This window comes from Osmerus eperlanus, chromosome 9 (assembly GCF_963692335.1).
Source record: "Osmerus eperlanus chromosome 9, fOsmEpe2.1, whole genome shotgun sequence".
Lineage (NCBI taxonomy): Eukaryota > Metazoa > Chordata > Actinopteri > Osmeriformes > Osmeridae > Osmerus > Osmerus eperlanus.
Genome location: NC_085026.1, coordinates 10,842,544 through 10,859,700, shown reverse-complemented (window position 1 = coordinate 10,859,700; position 17,157 = coordinate 10,842,544). Strand labels below are relative to the sequence as shown.

General features: G+C 42.2%; 1 protein-coding gene across 4 annotated transcripts in view; it reads right to left on the bottom strand.

The window, feature by feature from the left end:
- dlgap2a (discs, large (Drosophila) homolog-associated protein 2a) overlaps positions 1 to 17,157 on the bottom strand; it is an 86,670-nt gene that overhangs the window by 23,299 nt on the left and 46,214 nt on the right. For 3 of the 4 annotated variants that reach the window (XM_062469408.1, XM_062469409.1, XM_062469411.1), the window contains 4 exons: positions 10,160 to 10,377; positions 3,755 to 3,823; positions 2,164 to 2,329; positions 1,023 to 1,242 (listed from right to left, as the gene is read on the bottom strand). In XM_062469408.1, the coding sequence (XP_062325392.1) occupies positions 1,023 to 1,242; positions 2,164 to 2,329; positions 3,755 to 3,823; positions 10,160 to 10,377 (673 nt within the window). The remainder of the gene's footprint in view (positions 1 to 1,022; positions 1,243 to 2,163; positions 2,330 to 3,754; positions 3,824 to 10,159; positions 10,378 to 17,157) is intronic. The other variant, XM_062469410.1, reaches the window with a different exon arrangement.

Below are 17,157 nucleotides of genomic sequence, written 5' to 3'. Positions count from 1 at the left end.
AGAATACTTCCACTTGTTCTTCCTTCATGGTTCCCGTAATAATCTTCAGTTGGACCTGTCCATGGTGAATCCAGTAACCATTGTGAGAATATTTCACATAAACAAAGACCAGTCGCGACTCACAGTGCACAACCCGGGATACCAGCAATTTCCTATTCACTCACTGACCTAAGAGGACAGTATTTTAAATACACTGCTTAACATATGTATATAAATATATTTGTAAATCAGTGTTACATTCAAAACTTATTTTACACAACATAAATAAACATTGATGTCCAGACAAAACAATCTGTTAATGTAACTTTTGTGTCTGTGATGGATGCCTTTGTGATTTGTATCCTCAGACACAACAATGTGTGGTAACTGACTTGAAGAATCTGTGGGAGGAAAACCTCAAAGCCAGAGAATGTGGTGCAAATAAGGCATACCCATGTCTAAGTGCATGAAGAGAAATATTTTGTCTGGAAAACCTGTGATTGTGTGATCATCCATCTTGCTACATAGGATACTTCTCAGCCAAGGTATCAGACCAGAACGTTCCGCTCTGTATCGTCTGTGGCATCATGACACAAAGTAACGGATCCAAATCAAAGACGAAATGCAGTTGCTACCTAATTCTACAAAGGTCTGATGAGACTTTTGAATGTTTTCAATGTCCCTGCAGCATCATTTCAATAGGGTTCATAGCTTTACTTTCTGATGCGTCCAATGAATGAGCAGATGAAGCGTTGTATTGTAAATGCAGTACGGTGAATAGGCTCAACTCACAAACTGTACAGTCATAATATCAACAGCGATGAAACAAGAAAACATGGTCCATGCAAAAGTAGTCGCAGTTTCGTGAAGCATGTCACAGGCATATCACAACATATACCAAGTTTGTATGTTAATTAAATACTTTTCCTAATATGAACTTTTATGCAGTCAGGAGAGGACTACATATCTTGTCATAGAGCTCAAACGGTACTGTTTAAGTATCCACAAATATGCATAACTGTTTGTATCACCTCTAGCCTTACCTGTAGTGGACCTGATGGTAGATGTGACAGTGGAGGAGGCCATGGAAGGTATGCAGTCGTCGTCCTGGGAGTACCCAGCCTGGATGGCCCGCAGGTAGCTGTGGCTTCTGGTCCTAAAGCAGCCAGGCAGGTCCAAGGCTTCCATAGCCTGGGACTCCACCTCGCTGAACACCGACTCACACACAGATTCAAACTGACCATTCATCTCCGTCTCGCTGACCTGCGAGGATAATGAAGGAGTTATAGATTCTCCCCTCTCAATGTACTATGGGAAATTTATGCTTGCTTTTTAGAATGAATTTGTTGTCATTATTGAGATTGTCATATGTAGTTAAATTGTAAATATATATGGAAACAAAATTTAATTACAGTATGTGGCCTCTCATTACGTGAACAGGAAAATGTTTCCATTTGCAAACACAGCACACAGCTGAAAAACGAAATGCTCATTGTGCAACGTTCATATTCATCTGCTGAAAACCTGTCTATCCATAACCACATAGGAGGGGAGAGATGGATAAAATCAAGGTCAGTCTGTATGATGACAAACTCAATGAGCTGTCCCTCCTTGAATCTCCTGCAAGACTGTGCTTCTTGACTTTTACAGAACTATTATTTGGCTTACATTCGGAATTATCCTTAGATTTCCATCTTACGATTCAGAGATACCAATTCAGTCAAGTTGAAATGGGTCGATGCCTATCCCCCCCTTCCCATTTGGCAATCTTAAGAATCGGAGATAACAATCCTGTTCTATCGCAAGATGTATTATCTGGTAATGACCTCGGCAAGGTGCCGTGGAGGCAAAGATAGAGATAGGGAATTAGGGGGGAGTGAGGTTGAGCTTTTAAGACACAGGACAAGTCAATAAACCCCTGTTTAAGAGTAATATTTAGATCACAAAATGGATTCAATCTCATTTTGTGCACATAAAAACATGTTCATGGCTCAAATGCAGCAGTGAGATGTAATCTTGAGTATCTCACCTACTTGGCTGGCGCCTTGTGTCTGTGTGCATGCGGGTATGTGTATATATGCACAGTATTTGTACTGTGTGTGTGTAAACTCAGAAGTGGTTCATTAATTCCCTAATTTAATAATTCATCACAGAATCATCAAACAAACAGCAAAACAAACTCACCTGGCTAACTTGGCTTACACAGCTAGCCTGACTGAGCGTGCTGACTGCCCGCATGTAGCTCTGGTTCCTTGAGCGAAACTGGGGTGCTTGGGAGTTGTAGTTTATGGCGGGTTCCAGAGCCATGCTGGGGTGCATATCTCTGGTGGCTTGCAAGTGGTAGCTCTGACTAAACATATAGATAGAGAAAGAACGAGAGTTATATATGTATTTATATATATATATATAGAGAGAGCGACAAAATGAGAGATATATATAAAGAGAGAAAGAAAGAGAAAAACAGAAAACAGAGAAAGAGAAACAAAAATTGAGAGAAAAATAAATTTGATGTGCAGAGAAGAGCTGGTAGTAGGGAGACTATAATCAAGACGCTGTAAGAAAGGGCTAGTCATTTCTATCAAATTAAATTTGGCTGATAAACAACTAAATTGTTAACTGACCACAGATATTACAAAGAGACAAACACAATTATGTTTTAGTAGCACCACCAGGCACACTTTTGGAAACCTGAACTTCTATGTGAGACTGATTATGACATTTTTTCCCTTAAGAGGACATTTTTGTTTTTCTTTCCACTAAATCATTGGTGTTCAACAGCATCCTCAAAATGGTAATTCGATTTGCTATTGTGCTGAAGCATCTAATCAATGCTTGGAAATGAGGGAAATGCAAATAAGGAGATAGTTAGAAGGCAAGCATTTCTGAAACAGCATCAGACTGTCAGCCCGGTCAATTAAATGTGCTGCCCCAGAAGGATAAGAGTGAAGTGGCTAATAGGTAGCTAGGCTTTAAATCTGCTTCAGTTTTTCAGGAAGGAAACATACAGAGGCAGAGACAGATGTGTGAAGTTCAAATGAATAATACTGAGAGAGCATTAGGAACACCTGAAAAGGTGAGTTCTTCTTCCATGTGCCTAATTCTAATGTCAGATGTGGATGAGTAACCACTTTTTTTGTTGTGACAAAAGCTGGCTTCTTCCATGATGTAAATGTCACTGTGATTAAAACTCTTTCTATCCGTCTTGTCAACGCCAGACCTAATGTTTTTTTTCCACAGGATTCATCACCAATAGCAATCATCCATGTAGAGAGAAACAAGATTGCCGGGCAAGATTCCATCCTAAAAGGAGAGTTAAAGATGGCTGGACAAGATTCAATCCTAAAATGAACGTCAGCAATGAGCTTGAAGATGACGGTAAAGTGCAGTGTCTGTAACAACAACTACATAATTTACCCAAGCACCAAACATGCCACTACTAAGGTAAGATCAAACCAACACTGGCTTCCACCTTGATGGTAATTCAAGGTATGATTCCGATTGGACAATGGTTTTCAAGGCTCCAACAGCAGAATGGCTTGTGGTAAGTCAGCCTCGTCCTATATATTTGGTTTAATGGTGCCATAAGGCTTGGCAGAGTGGCGAGATTGCCCCGTCTGACCTCTCATTGACTGGCCTGAGTGTTTGCTCTATGAGGTGTTCTTATTGAGTCTGTCAGCAGGGCTCCGTGCCAGCTGGCCTGCAACTCTGACCACTGCAAGATGGCAGAGGCAAAAAGCCTGTCCAGGAAGCTAGGAGCCTACGTGCTTGTATTCACCTTAAGTCTGCAGCAAAATTGGTGATGTAGTTACGCACGTCACTGTTCATTTTATCCAAACGGTAAAAGCTGTGGGTAGAGAGAGAAAGACACGGGGGTTACTGAGTCTTCTGGTGAGGGAGAGGCGGGGTGGGGTGGAAGTGAACGTGTCAGATACCACTGCACACCACTATGGGTTCTGATCTGTATGGGTTTTGGGGTCGGGTTGCAGAGGGCTTTCAATGTTTGCTTGAGGTGTAGAGTACACCAGCACCGCAAGGGCTGCAAACATTCGGGTGACACTTTTCAGGACAAGATGGCAATTGGAAACTAACTTATGGAGTGTGGAAATGTTTCAGTTGTTAGTTGATAGTAGTGCTTGGACATGGACGAGTCACCTCATGATATTGCCAATGACAGAAACAAGACATCATGTAATGGAAGGATCAATCAATTTATGTGTTTCAAGAGACATATGAATTCAGAAAAAATGCCAAGTCCAAAAAAGACAACCATAAGTTACTATACTGTACGTAAAAGTATCAACCAAACTCCTCAAACAACCACATTTTAAAGCAAAATATTTGTTAAAATCAAACCAAACCGCGGACATAATTTTGACCTTAACTTGTAGTTTAATGTAATGTAACTTTGCAGTGTGACAAATGAAAAACATCCCTTGAAAGCACACAGGCTGAGGTATAACATGAGCATTCTTTTACCCATCTCCGCTGTATGGAGATATCTATAATAGTTGGTTGAGCTGATGGAAGCTGCTCCATAAGAGATTTGCCCTTTATCAATTCTACCCAGGCACATTTGGCTGTAATGTCTCTTAACGGGTGCTAATGCACTTCCATTGTCGTCAAATATTAAACTATGCAAAGATGGAAATCTAGGACTTTTTCCCTCTTTGGTCTTTTCATGTTGCTAGTGAATGGGGACTCTTGTATTATTTCAGCGGTTAAACAAAGGTCTACAGAGACAAAGCCACAGTACCGAGCTCTATGAACATAGAGGGAGCTAGATAATTCATATTTCATGGTATATGTTGAGTGGCTAATGAAGGGTGCTAAGAGAAAGCAACATAGAAAGGGAGAGAAAGAAAGGAGCCATAAAAAGGAAGGGGAGAGAGAGAGAGAAAGAGAAGAAGAGAAAGAGAGTTGGTTATACTGTAAGCAGAAAATAAACTCTAAATCCCAGGATGGTAGTCTATTGGACTTATGGGAAATCTGTGGGCTAGACTATAACCAGGAAGTCAGCGGAAATGTAACTCAGAAAACCCTCAGAGGATAATTATGTTCTTGAATGTTTTTGGCAATAGAATAGAAGATAATGTGCAGTGAAGTTCAAATTTGACTTACAGTAAGATAGGACATCACTATATGATGCACAGGACAGTATGACATTTGTCCAATATGCATTCCACAAATAAAGCTACTATATATGCTATTAGATGGCCATAAGATCAATGACTCTACTGCACTAGAAGTATAGAGACCTATGATGATCACAGGGAAACACAATACAGAATTGAGAAGTAGGCTTCTATATACATTGGTAAATATGTTTTCCTTTGGAGCCAAACCAATAAATCAATAGGTACTGTGTGCAGCATACATCCTGCAAGGCAACAAATCATTTCCTGGTATTTCAAGCTGACCTTGAGATTTGAGGAGCAAATATTCATATGCACTGTAATCTGAATGAGTAATACCCTTATGTCAGGAATAAATGATGTCTCATATGTGCTAATTTTGATTAATTACAACTGCTACTCAAAAGGGTAATCACAGTTTGAAGTTATTTTAAAACTGCCCAAAATAGCCAGGAATGATTGGCTTGTCTTGCAAAGTCTTTGCCCCATACCTAATGAGAAGGAAGCCATTAAAGAGATTGCTTGTGTGTGTGTGTGTGCTTGTGTATGCACGTGTGTGCGCGTGTGTGCATGTGTTTTGACCTGTTATCAAACCCTCCACCGATATCAGACACTACTTATTATGCCTGATTGACTCATTAACTTGCCTCGCTGTGTGCTAACACCTGATGTTGCCACTTCTTATCATCATTACTACATCCACTGAACAAGTTCGGCAGGTCCTTTGTATGCAGAGAAATTCAATACAAATTCCATTTATCTTAGTGTTCGCCCGAGAGCTTGTGAAGGACCCCGGGGACTTTAAAGTGCGTCGGACATTACAGATCCCAATAATTATTAATTAAAATGATCATTAACTTTGAGCCCCTCTTCGTGAGTGGGGTGTGTTTCGAAAGGGGGGGCAAAGGGCCATGGGAAGACATGGGACACGGATACATTCTTTATTGGCGTGAAGAAGGGAGCGCCAGGCCCTGTCAGCGAGCGAGCTAGAGAGAGGGCTGATAGAAGAGTGAAGGGATGTTCCCACTGTCACACCGTCATCCTCAGGAAGCACTGCTGTCAGATTGACACGCCGCCACTGTTCCATGGCCCCGGAGGGATATCACATTTCTACAAGTAGAGGGGTAACATCCAGCCTGCCCCCCCCCCCCCCCCCCCCCCTCTCCACCACCACCTCCCTCAAATCCAATCCAATTCCATCCCGTTGAGCACTGTGAGCTAAGGTGTGATGAGGGAGTTCTCGTGTCGGGTGCCTCTCAGCAGCAGCGCCACTCGTGAAAGAAGACCCATACAGATGTGGACAGAGGAATCATCTCTGTAATGTGAGCTCTAAACCAACGAGAGATGGGAGATTGAGACACTGAATTGGCCCAAAAAGTATGTAGCAATATTATTATAAACATTGTTTCAATTGTTTTCATTCAAAACAGTACGATTTCCGAGACGCACCCGATGTACTGCTAGGCTGCACGTACATTTAAAAATGTCACTTTAAACAGTGTTAAAAGAACAGTGAGAATATACTGGGATGTTTCCAAGGGGACTGCAAGAGGACAATGTACAACGCAAAGGGAGAGACAATTCTTTGAAACCTTAAGAAAGGAGGTGTGAATGAAAATTCTCCAGTGCAAGCAACCTCAGCCTGGACTGAAACAGGTACCCAAACACCACAATAATGACTCCCTAGTGGGTTAACCACCTCTGTGCACAATGCAGTGCAACAGCAGCCCAGCCCTGTCATTGATGGCTGTAGCTGTCAATAGACTCCCAGTCAGGCCACACCAAAAGTCAATATGTGCCATTCAGTATGGACAGCAGGATATCAGCTTAACTGCTCCCAGATACATTGTGTAGAGTGGAGTTCTGACTTCCACAATCGCTGCATCTGCATGGAATCATTTTTAACGACACTAACAAGGTTTGGAGTTCTGTCCTCTACACTCCAGACAGTTGTGGCAGAAGAAATCACAAGGTTACAACTGAGGGCTCATCGGGCTAATCAAACGGTTCTGTCTAAATGAAGTGCACTCACAAGATACATTCACACTTTACTCTGCCCTTATGACCTGCAATAATCTTATGAATTAATCAGTATTTTTCAACAATTCTTTAGTGTATAAAACAGTGCTCCAGCATAGTGTGAGAATTTAATCAGCTAATCAACACCACACTGTCACTTGCAAAAAAAAAAGAGGAAAAAAAGAGAATGTTAACAGTATCCAAGAATAACCGCCAGTTGTAATTGTGAGGATGTGAGAGGGAGTCATCGGGGCCAGCTAAGCTGATGTGTTGAGTACTACAGCATTCTGTTTGTGTCGCCCGCTCTGGTACTATAGTACTGTTTCCATGAAAAGGCCTTGCAGTGCAAGAACGGTCGTTTCACATCCTGTCCGGAATGACAATGAGTGGAGCTCTGCGTTCCATCCAGAGATGGAGGAAGGAGGAACACATGATGGGACACAGGGAGGAGGGCTATCATGACTGAACCAGCAGGGGAAGGGGTCTCCATACTTGTAAAGAACACCACAGTTAAGACTGGGCTGGATCTGTACACAGTATGGATACAACACAGACCATCTCTATGGCTGAAACAACAACACTGCTGAATGAACACATACAGTACTGTTTAAAAAACAGTTAATGTAGGAACCATTTGTTAAATAAATTATTATTCCAGCTACTTATGCTGTGCAATATTATCTATCTTATATTTTGTTTTGAGTGACATTAACTTTGCAACGAGTGTGTCCCTCTGTATGGGAAACATAAATTGCCTATAAAAGGTGTGGCAATGACACAGGCCAGAGGGATTGGACAGGTGCGGCAGTCACAGTTTTCGACCATGTCAACAGCGTGCGGGCACACAAGGCCTGACCCCGTGGATTTATGTTTGGGATTATCGTTTTCATTTATGATAACAGTTGCCCCGATCCCTAAGGGAAGTGATTCGAAAGTGGGAGAGTTTGCTTGGAGGTTAAAACAAAAGAAAGGAAAACTCAACCAGTTTTACCACTATAGTTAATAATTTGATAGGTGTCCTGCTCACTCTCTACATCAAAAGTTAAATTTGATAAGTACTGTAGGTATTTGATAAGTACTGTAGGTATTTGATAAGTACTGTAGGTAGAGCTACATATACATTTAGCAGACGCTCCTATCCAGAGCGACTTAGAGAAAATACAGGGACATTCCCCAAGAGGCAAGTAGGGTTAACTGCCTTGCCCAAGGACACAAAGTCATTTTTCACGGCCGGGAATCGAACCTCGGCAACCTTCTTATTAATAGCCCGATTCCCTGACCGCTCAGCCACCTGACTCCCTATTACTAGCTATTTTGTCTTGACGTTGTGGTGTATGCAAGAATGTGCTTTTCAAGAACAGAGTACCTAAAGTGTAAAGAGGTCCACTCTTCTTCCCCAGTTACGCAGACAAAGCCTTCAGGTTTCGAAATGAAAATGAATAATATAAATACATAATGCTTTTCTACCTGGTCTATTATGAGCCTGCCAATAGCAGACGACAGCTGATGGAGGCCTCTACTCTGAGCTTACAGCCTAGGTCTACTCTGAGCCTACAGACTGGGTCGGTCAATGCACTGGAATAGCTGACACAGCAGCAAAGGAAGACAGGGAAAATAGATTATGTCCTGAAAGTATTGGTTTGAGAATACGTTTTTTCTTACAATACCACATTAATAAAATAGGCTCCAGAGTAATTACTGTTTTCATATTCCAGAGTGAACAAAGAACAAGTCCCTTTGAGGAGTAATGAAAGAAATGGTGCTTTATCGCAAGAGTGCTCCTTTCACAATTACACCGGACAAGACGGATCTGCCAAACACCATATAATGTTTTTATGTCTGACATAATACTTAAATTAAAAACTTTTTTACAGATGAGAATAAAGCAGTGACTGTGGAGAGCAGCACATTCGCATATTCCCTGACACAATGAGGAATTATTTTTAAGTCTCAAAAGAAAATATTCAAACCATTTAGACTGACAGTAACCGGGGGCAACAGCGTCCTCACCGAGGTCCACCTCTGAGTTACGTTTTTAATGACAACACCGTCATGCCAATGTAAAGCTGTTAATAGCTTGTCACATAAATTGATGAGAATATGAATGATGAGTGCTGCAGGGGTGGGGGATCTGAGGTGACAAGAAAATGAGGGAAACAATGACATGAACATATGGAGCCATAGACCGAGTCACAAATAGACAATTAGTAATGCAATAATTAATGAGTAACTTAGGTGGAAATGGTGCCATTCTATCCCCCTTCCATCAATTTTCTCATACTGATATCTGCATACAGAAAGCTGGATGGCAACCCTTTAGCTCCTAACCATGATAATCCAATACAAAGATGAGACTCAGACAGCGATTGTAAATAGGAAAACAACTTTGTTATTAAATCACCAGTTCTTCATATGTTCCACCATCATTGTTGTAGGTTCAAATGCTTCATCCCATCATTGAACTTATGTTGTGATATAATTCCATTTAAGTCTGATTTGTTCTAACGTCATGCTATTACCATCCTAACCTCCAATTATCTCTATAATTTCATTTTCCCTCTCTGCATCTGCTTCATGTCCCATGTAATCCTCTTATGATGATTTCTGCTGCTAAAAAGTTTATTTTATCAAGCATCTAATTCCTTGCATCGGTGGAAGGAGTCTCTAACAAGTCTGAATACATTCAAATCTATTTAGTGTAGACCTATTTATGGCATAAGAAATGATAATTTGAGCTTATGTTGCCATTGTCTACTGGGCATGCTGTAGTTGAGGCCCACCTATTTAAACTCACCAGTATAGGCAGAGGGTCACATTTGGATTATTCAAGACTATTCTGTTGCAAGGTTATTCAAACGATGCATTGAACAGAAACCATGTAGATATTTAGAGCATCTTTGCCCCTGCACATTGGCAAAGTGAATGTCTGGTTATTTTATATTTACAATTCATTATGATTTTCTTTAGTATCCCTATGTGTAAGAAAAGTGATATACACCTATAGTTATTGTTATTATAAAAAATATTACCTCTGGGAGTCTAACACTTCTCTTGGTCGCTGGGCAATAGCCTTGACCAGGGCATCCGGCCGGATACTCTTCTGTGGGGAGGTCTTGGGACTGGAGTCAGACTCTCCGCTCTCCTCGTCGCCCATGGCTTTGACGTAGCTGCTGCTTCGCATCCTCCGACAGGGGATCTCGTCATCCTTGCCCCCCCCAGGGTAGCCCGCCCACTCATCCTGGGGCACCTAAGATGGACACACACAAAATAAACTGTAAACGAGTCTCAGTACATTATTTAGTTTATAGTGGAAACAATTCAGGGCAGCCCAACAGTTCTTGACAGTTCTGGGTTTGATTCTCGGCCTTACATGTCCCTCACCTACTATAGTTTAGGAAAAGTTCTGCAGTGAGTGTGAAGAACATATTGGTTTAGGTTAAAGTTTATAGGGAGTATATTTTATATGATTGCATAGTAGTAGGGAGTGTAAAATATTTACACTATTTTCATCTATCATGTTTATTGGTCAAATGAAAATAGTAAATGAGATCAGAGAGTATTAAATAGAATGTGAAGCAATTTCCTCCCCAGTCTAAGTAAAAACAAGCTACCTAGGTAATGGCTGTACTGTAAATGCAGCCATAAAAAAGAAATACATGAAGTAAAAATATTTTATAAAAGCAATTGAGGGTTCCTGCACAACCATCATCCTAACCCATGAAACATTCCTTCTCCTCAGTCGCAAATCTACTCTGCTCACTATTCAATGTGACACCAGTGTCTGCATTGGCAGTGCAATTTCAGAGTGTTTGCATAAAATGACAGTGCATCAGGAGGGTACAAAAGCAGAGACTCCCTTGGATTTCCTGCCTCAGTGGCTGGTGGTAAACAAACCACAGCCCCACACCGAGGTAGGCTGACTGTACTGTCACAATGTTTACTGACCACCAAGCTGTCAAAGACCATAAACCAAACATCCATACTGATCAGGTGCAGTTAGCTAAAATGGCTTGGATTACCAGTGTGTGAAAATGCATGTTCTGAAACCTCTTGGCAAACTGAAGCTATGAGGTTACTATTTGATTCCACTGGCCGTACAGAAGTTGCAGAGTCCATTAAAGCTGTAGAGCAACTGCTCTGGTTTAATGAACTGATGAGGACAGTTCAAGCTTGTGAAGCTTGTTTCAATATCACAAGATCATTAAACACAAACGTTGACTATATCTCCTTCCTCTTCTTCCTGTCTTTCTTGTCTCTCTCTCTCTCTCTCTCTCTCTCTCTCTCTCTCTCTCTCTCTCTCTCTCTCTCTCTCTCACTCTCTCTCTCCCTTTCTTTAGTTAAAAAGTAAAACAGAGTTCAATTACCAACACAGCAGCTGAAGCTGAGTCAGGGTATTTGCCTACAGTGCACACACAGTCACACACATACAAACACAGGCATGGACACAAACACACACTCACAGGGGTATAGGAGAACTCTTATTTAAAGTCCAGGGATAAATAATATATCAAGGATGTGTGAGAGTGTTTGTGGCATATGGATTACTATGTCCGTGTGTGTTTGTAAGTATGCATACACAGATAACCAAAACGCCTCATTCAAAACAATGTACATTTCAAACTCACTCACTTAATTACCCATCTATACTGTAGTCTAAAATGACATATCCCCACGCACACAGCTGTCCTATCCTTCTAATATCTTTGACATAACTCACTGGGGGAACATCCGCAACTGAAAGGGGTCTGTCACAATAAAAGCCATTAGAGAAAAAAATGCATCACTGAGGGTACATGCTTGTCAACGTTTTCCTTTTGAACCATCAAATCTGTCATTTCATTTCAAATTATTTTTCCTAAGTCACTCGGCGCTTGTATGGGTTAGTCAGCCAACCAGAGGAAATGTGAGAGAACATAGGGCCTTTAGGACTTGGGCCGTGCACTCCTCATAAATATGACATTGTCAGTGATCATCAAACCCTACGTCGGTGTCGAAGGTCGCCGCAAAGCATCATCCATCTGTCCTTTTAATACCCCAACTGTTACTGTAGGTTTCCCCCGTCACTGATGTGGTTTGTAAAATGGCTGAGTCAGACCACTGGGATGCTTGAGGAAAGATATGACATGCCTTTGGCCCAGCTATTGTTTGACCAATCACATTATGACAAAATACCTGATAGAGGTGATTGGGAGAGGAGGCAGGGTAATTACATGGTAATGTCTGTTATTATATTTGATTGGCTGGGGCATCCATTACTTCTACTTGTGTATGGAAGCATGTCAGTCATAAAGATCGACATAGTATCGGAATTTGTTATTTATCATAGTATGTAGTGAATCCACTACATTAAATAAAGTATAAAAATATAATAATAATATAAAGCTTACTGTCTTTCCATCATGTAAACTTCAACTAAATAGCATGCACACATGCTATGTGTGCAAAACTACATCATATTAGTATATGCAGTTGAATTTTCTTGAAACAAATTAATATTGTGGTCAGAACCTCCCAATTATCCACCCATTACTGTCATATCTTAGTAAACATGAGATGTTCAGCTTTGACGTAAATTCTACCACACACACACACAGTCTAATCTGTGATTGTTACATTAACTCCAGTCAGGTCAAATGGCTTTAATAATTGATCAATTACACTTTCAATTTAAGAAATCCTTTGTGTACCACTGAGAGCTATGGATCAAAAAGCATCTCTCTTACGAACAGTATGAACAGTGGTTGGGTACAAATGACAAGCCAATGGGGCTCTGACACTGATGAATAGGTACTGTGTTGGATGATGGAAACCCGATGGGTCTGAAACCATTTATTTCAAAGATGTGATTACAGAGCAGAAATATTTTTGGAAGAGATACTTAGAAAGGCATTTACGCACGTGTACGCTTCATACACACACGCACGCACACACACACACGCGCAAACACACACATGCAACCACTTTTGTCAAGTCAATACACACAAACATACTTACACACAACACACAGGCACACCACACAGACATATACACTGCCTTCTAAATGAAGTCGATGGGTTAATTAAGTCTTGGAGGGATTTGATATTTTTAGATGTCTAATTAATGAAGAAAACACCCGAGGACAGGTGCAAGCAGGTGGTGAGATATTTTTAATTTGGTTTTGCTGATAAACTAGATAGAGGATGTCCCATCTCCCTTGGAAGGTAGAACACAGGTCAGGCAGCAGTGTCTGTGTGTGTGTGTATTCTTGTGTGTGTGCGCGTGCGTGCATGTTTGTGTGTGTGTGTGTGCATGTCGACTCCCCGGCATGTCGACTCCCCAGGGACAGAACAAGGCGATATGCATCATTAAAACCTACACAATTTATCATTATTGTCCAAACGTCTCCTGGTCACACCGAGCCTGGCTTCTTTAAATGTTATGTATAAAGCAGAAAAGACTGTAGACCTATTCAGAACCATGTGCAGCTTCAAAACAATAACAATCTCACATGCCCAGATAAAACATTATTTCTTATTAAAACAATCACCAAATATTATCTAGAGCTTTGGTTCCAAGTTTTCAAATTGTTTTCAAGTACTCAAATGGTTGGTGTAAACCCAGTATTTTTACAGTAGCTACAGTCTAAGGCTCTGCAGGTCCGATTCCCCTGCATGCTCATTCCCAGCCTTGATCCTTGGCCCCAGTAGGGATCCCCAGGGCTTGGATGTCTCTGCCGATGCCCCCCCCGGGGTCCTTTTCATTGATTAACTGCAGCTCTCCTCCATCCTCAGATCCTCTCTCCAGCCAGAGAACAGATGTGAGTGTCCTTAAATAGGGACTCAGCCAGCAGAGGAGAGCAGGATTGCCCCTGCTTTAACAACTCAATCATTGATGATCCTGTCCCCCCGCTCCCACCTACAATTTCCTTCCCAGGAATTATGAAAATATTCTGTATTACTGTCTGTCTATTTGTGTTTCAGAGAGCAGTTGTTATTTTCTCATTCGCTGACTCATTTTCTGTTTCTTTCACGCTGTCCCTCTGTTTCCTCCCCCTTAATTTGGTTCTTGTTCTTCTACGCTCTAGCTACATACCGCTCCACGCATTTTACCCCTCCTCGCAATTTCCTCCTCAATCCCTCCATTCGCTCGTCCTCTTCATCTTCCACTCTCTTCCTAGATCTCTCTCCCTCTCTCTTTCTGCCTGGTTTCCTCACAGGGTGAGTTGTTCTCTCCTGTCGCTAGGTTGCCAGGCTCTGTTGTCAGGGCGATGATGGTTTGAGACTCTCTTCCAGCACCTTGGAGCATCACGAGCACAGAAAGGATCCTTCCTGTCTCTCCTGAAGCACCGCTCCACAACAGCAATTCTCACCCGCCGACAGCAAATATACAGCAGGGAGCGGGGCTGGGAAGAGGAAGATGTACAATAGCAAGTACGTCTCATAGCCATATCTGAACTGGGAGTGGTGTTACATGTCCCTCTAGCTAGTTACAGTACTCCCACTGCTTCCTAATCCCTGTGCTGGAGATATTAAAGGCCTCTTCAAGGCCGTGTGAATCTGTGAAGTCCCAGGCTGTGTTCCCCGTGTCACCCTGTCCTTTCCCCTGACAGAGGCTTGTACCCTGAAGGATGACAGATGAAGATGCGGATGGCATGTACAGTGTAGGACAGTGTAGAGCACACATCTTCTGCATCTCTAGGATGTGCCATAGGAGAGCCTCATGAACGGAACACCTGCACTTATTCTTTTATTTAACCCACTCCTAGTAGGATGACTGTCGGAGGCCTCGTTGGTTTTGGACGCCATCCAAAATACACATCGAGTTCACTGCAGTTCTATAAAGATCCCAGTCATGTAGAAAAATCCCAGTGATAAAAAATGCCGATTTCTGTTACATTCCAGCTTTCACATTCAATTCTTTGCATGTGAACGAAACCTGATCTTATTCAGCATGCCAGTTCTCCATAACCAGAGTAAGAGACCCCTTTGGGTCATCCTGCCGTCCAGCCTTGGAGACACAAACATCCCTGCCTCTGCATAACCGCACTTCCCTTAGTCTTTTAATCATATGGGCCTTCTCCCCTCAGAACAGCTTCCACAGAGTCCACACAGCCATTAATCGGCTTATTAAATCATGCTGCAGCACCCTATCAGCAAAACTATCAAAGTCTAATCCTCCACTTTGTTGTCTTTTGGGGAGGAAGAGAGAGAGTTGTGTTCACCGGGGGGAAAGCTGAATTAATGGAGGCCGAATGAGACTGGTAAGCCAGTGTTATTGTGTCGTGTTGTGACTGCCCAGAGTTAGATTGGGCAGAAGTAATGAGAGGGGTGTATCACTGTTAGTATAGGACCTGTTAAAGCAATGATTGGGTGGAGGGTGAGAGATAGAAAATTATAGAAAAAAGTGTAGGCAAAAGAGTAAGTGAGAGAGATATGGTGGATTGAAAGCGATAGAAAAAAGAGGTATAGAAACTGAAGAAAAGTGAAACAAATGTGTCTTAGTGAGCTGATCATGTTAAACCCTGTATTCCTCTGTCCCTGTCACTACATCAAGCCTGCTGTCATCACCAAACAGGGCTAACGAGAACTTCAAAAGGTGTGTGTGTGTGACTGACAGGTTAATTGAGACTAATTTGTGCAATCCGTCTGCCACAGACAGAGAGCAATGGCCCACACCACATATTATTCCCAACATTTGTCATGTTAGAAGACAAGCCAACATTACTCCATCACTGTCTTATGCCCTAGTCACCGATTGACACCCCACCCCCCCCCCACACACACACACACACATTCATATAAACACATGAGAGCACACTTCAATCCCACCAAACTGTCGCTGCTTTTTCACAGATTCACAGGACCAAATCACCCAGTTGTTGAAAGCAAGGACACCTGCAAGGTGACTCTCATCATCAACCCATCTGGAGTGAGCACAAACATCCTCTTCATCCCCCCCTCCTACACACACATACACACACACACACACACACACACACACACATACACCCTCTGAAGCCCTCGTCCTCTGTATTAGCCAGAGATGCTGCAACCACACCGACCAACAACAGGAAGTGAAAGCTTTCCAATGTGACCCATCGTTGGACTAATGTTCATCACTAACAACTCAATCCACCTGGCTGAATGCCTCCGTTGATGAACAGCATCAGGGCCAACATGGCCATCTTTTAGCTCCCCTCTGGGAGTGTGGAGTGTGTGTGTGTATTGGTGTATTTGTTTATATGTGTGTGTGTGTGTCTACCGAGGCTCTCTGGGGTAGCTCAGTCTCAGGGAGCGGGCACGTCACACCCCTGTGAGGGACGATGTGTCACCCTCTGCCGATCGGATTGATAACGCTCGGCTAAAAATAACCCTGCGGCAGAAAGCGGGCAGCTCTATTTTTAGAAGCGCCTGTTTATGCCGCTGTGGAGACGACACCGGACACAAAATGACCAAAGCGAGGCACATTAAAGTCAGATGTCATCAATGCCTCGGCGCGAGAGCTTTAGTGCACTTACCGCTAAGAAGATTAAAGGACGCCTTGTTTATTTGGGGCCTCATTTTCAGCCCTTATAATGGTAAAGGTAGGGTCCAGCTGGTTTACCCCTTGATAGGGTTTAGATGCAATAAAGACATTTGGTGTGTCAGGGAGTAATATACTTCCCGTCTATTAACTTCCGACATTTAATAGATACAACCCATTCACAGCCTCTTGGGACTCTGTTTCAGTGAATAAAACAGCTCACTTCATTCTGGGTCCAGGCAGTTGGTTCCTCAATATTAGCATCATGTGGACCATACTTCAATGTACAATATATTATGGTGCAGATTGAAGAATTATGTTCATTATCTTCATGACTGTTACCAATATCCATGACTTGGCATTAATGCAGTGCCACTTTAAACTGAGCCTTCCTACAATACACCCAAAAAACAATCATTGGCCAAGGGAAGCAGTAAGTAAGCAGTAAGTATCGTTGATTCAACTGTCGAGCACACACCAGAAAGTGACACCCCAGTGAGACCCTCCAGAACAGCAGGCTCAAATC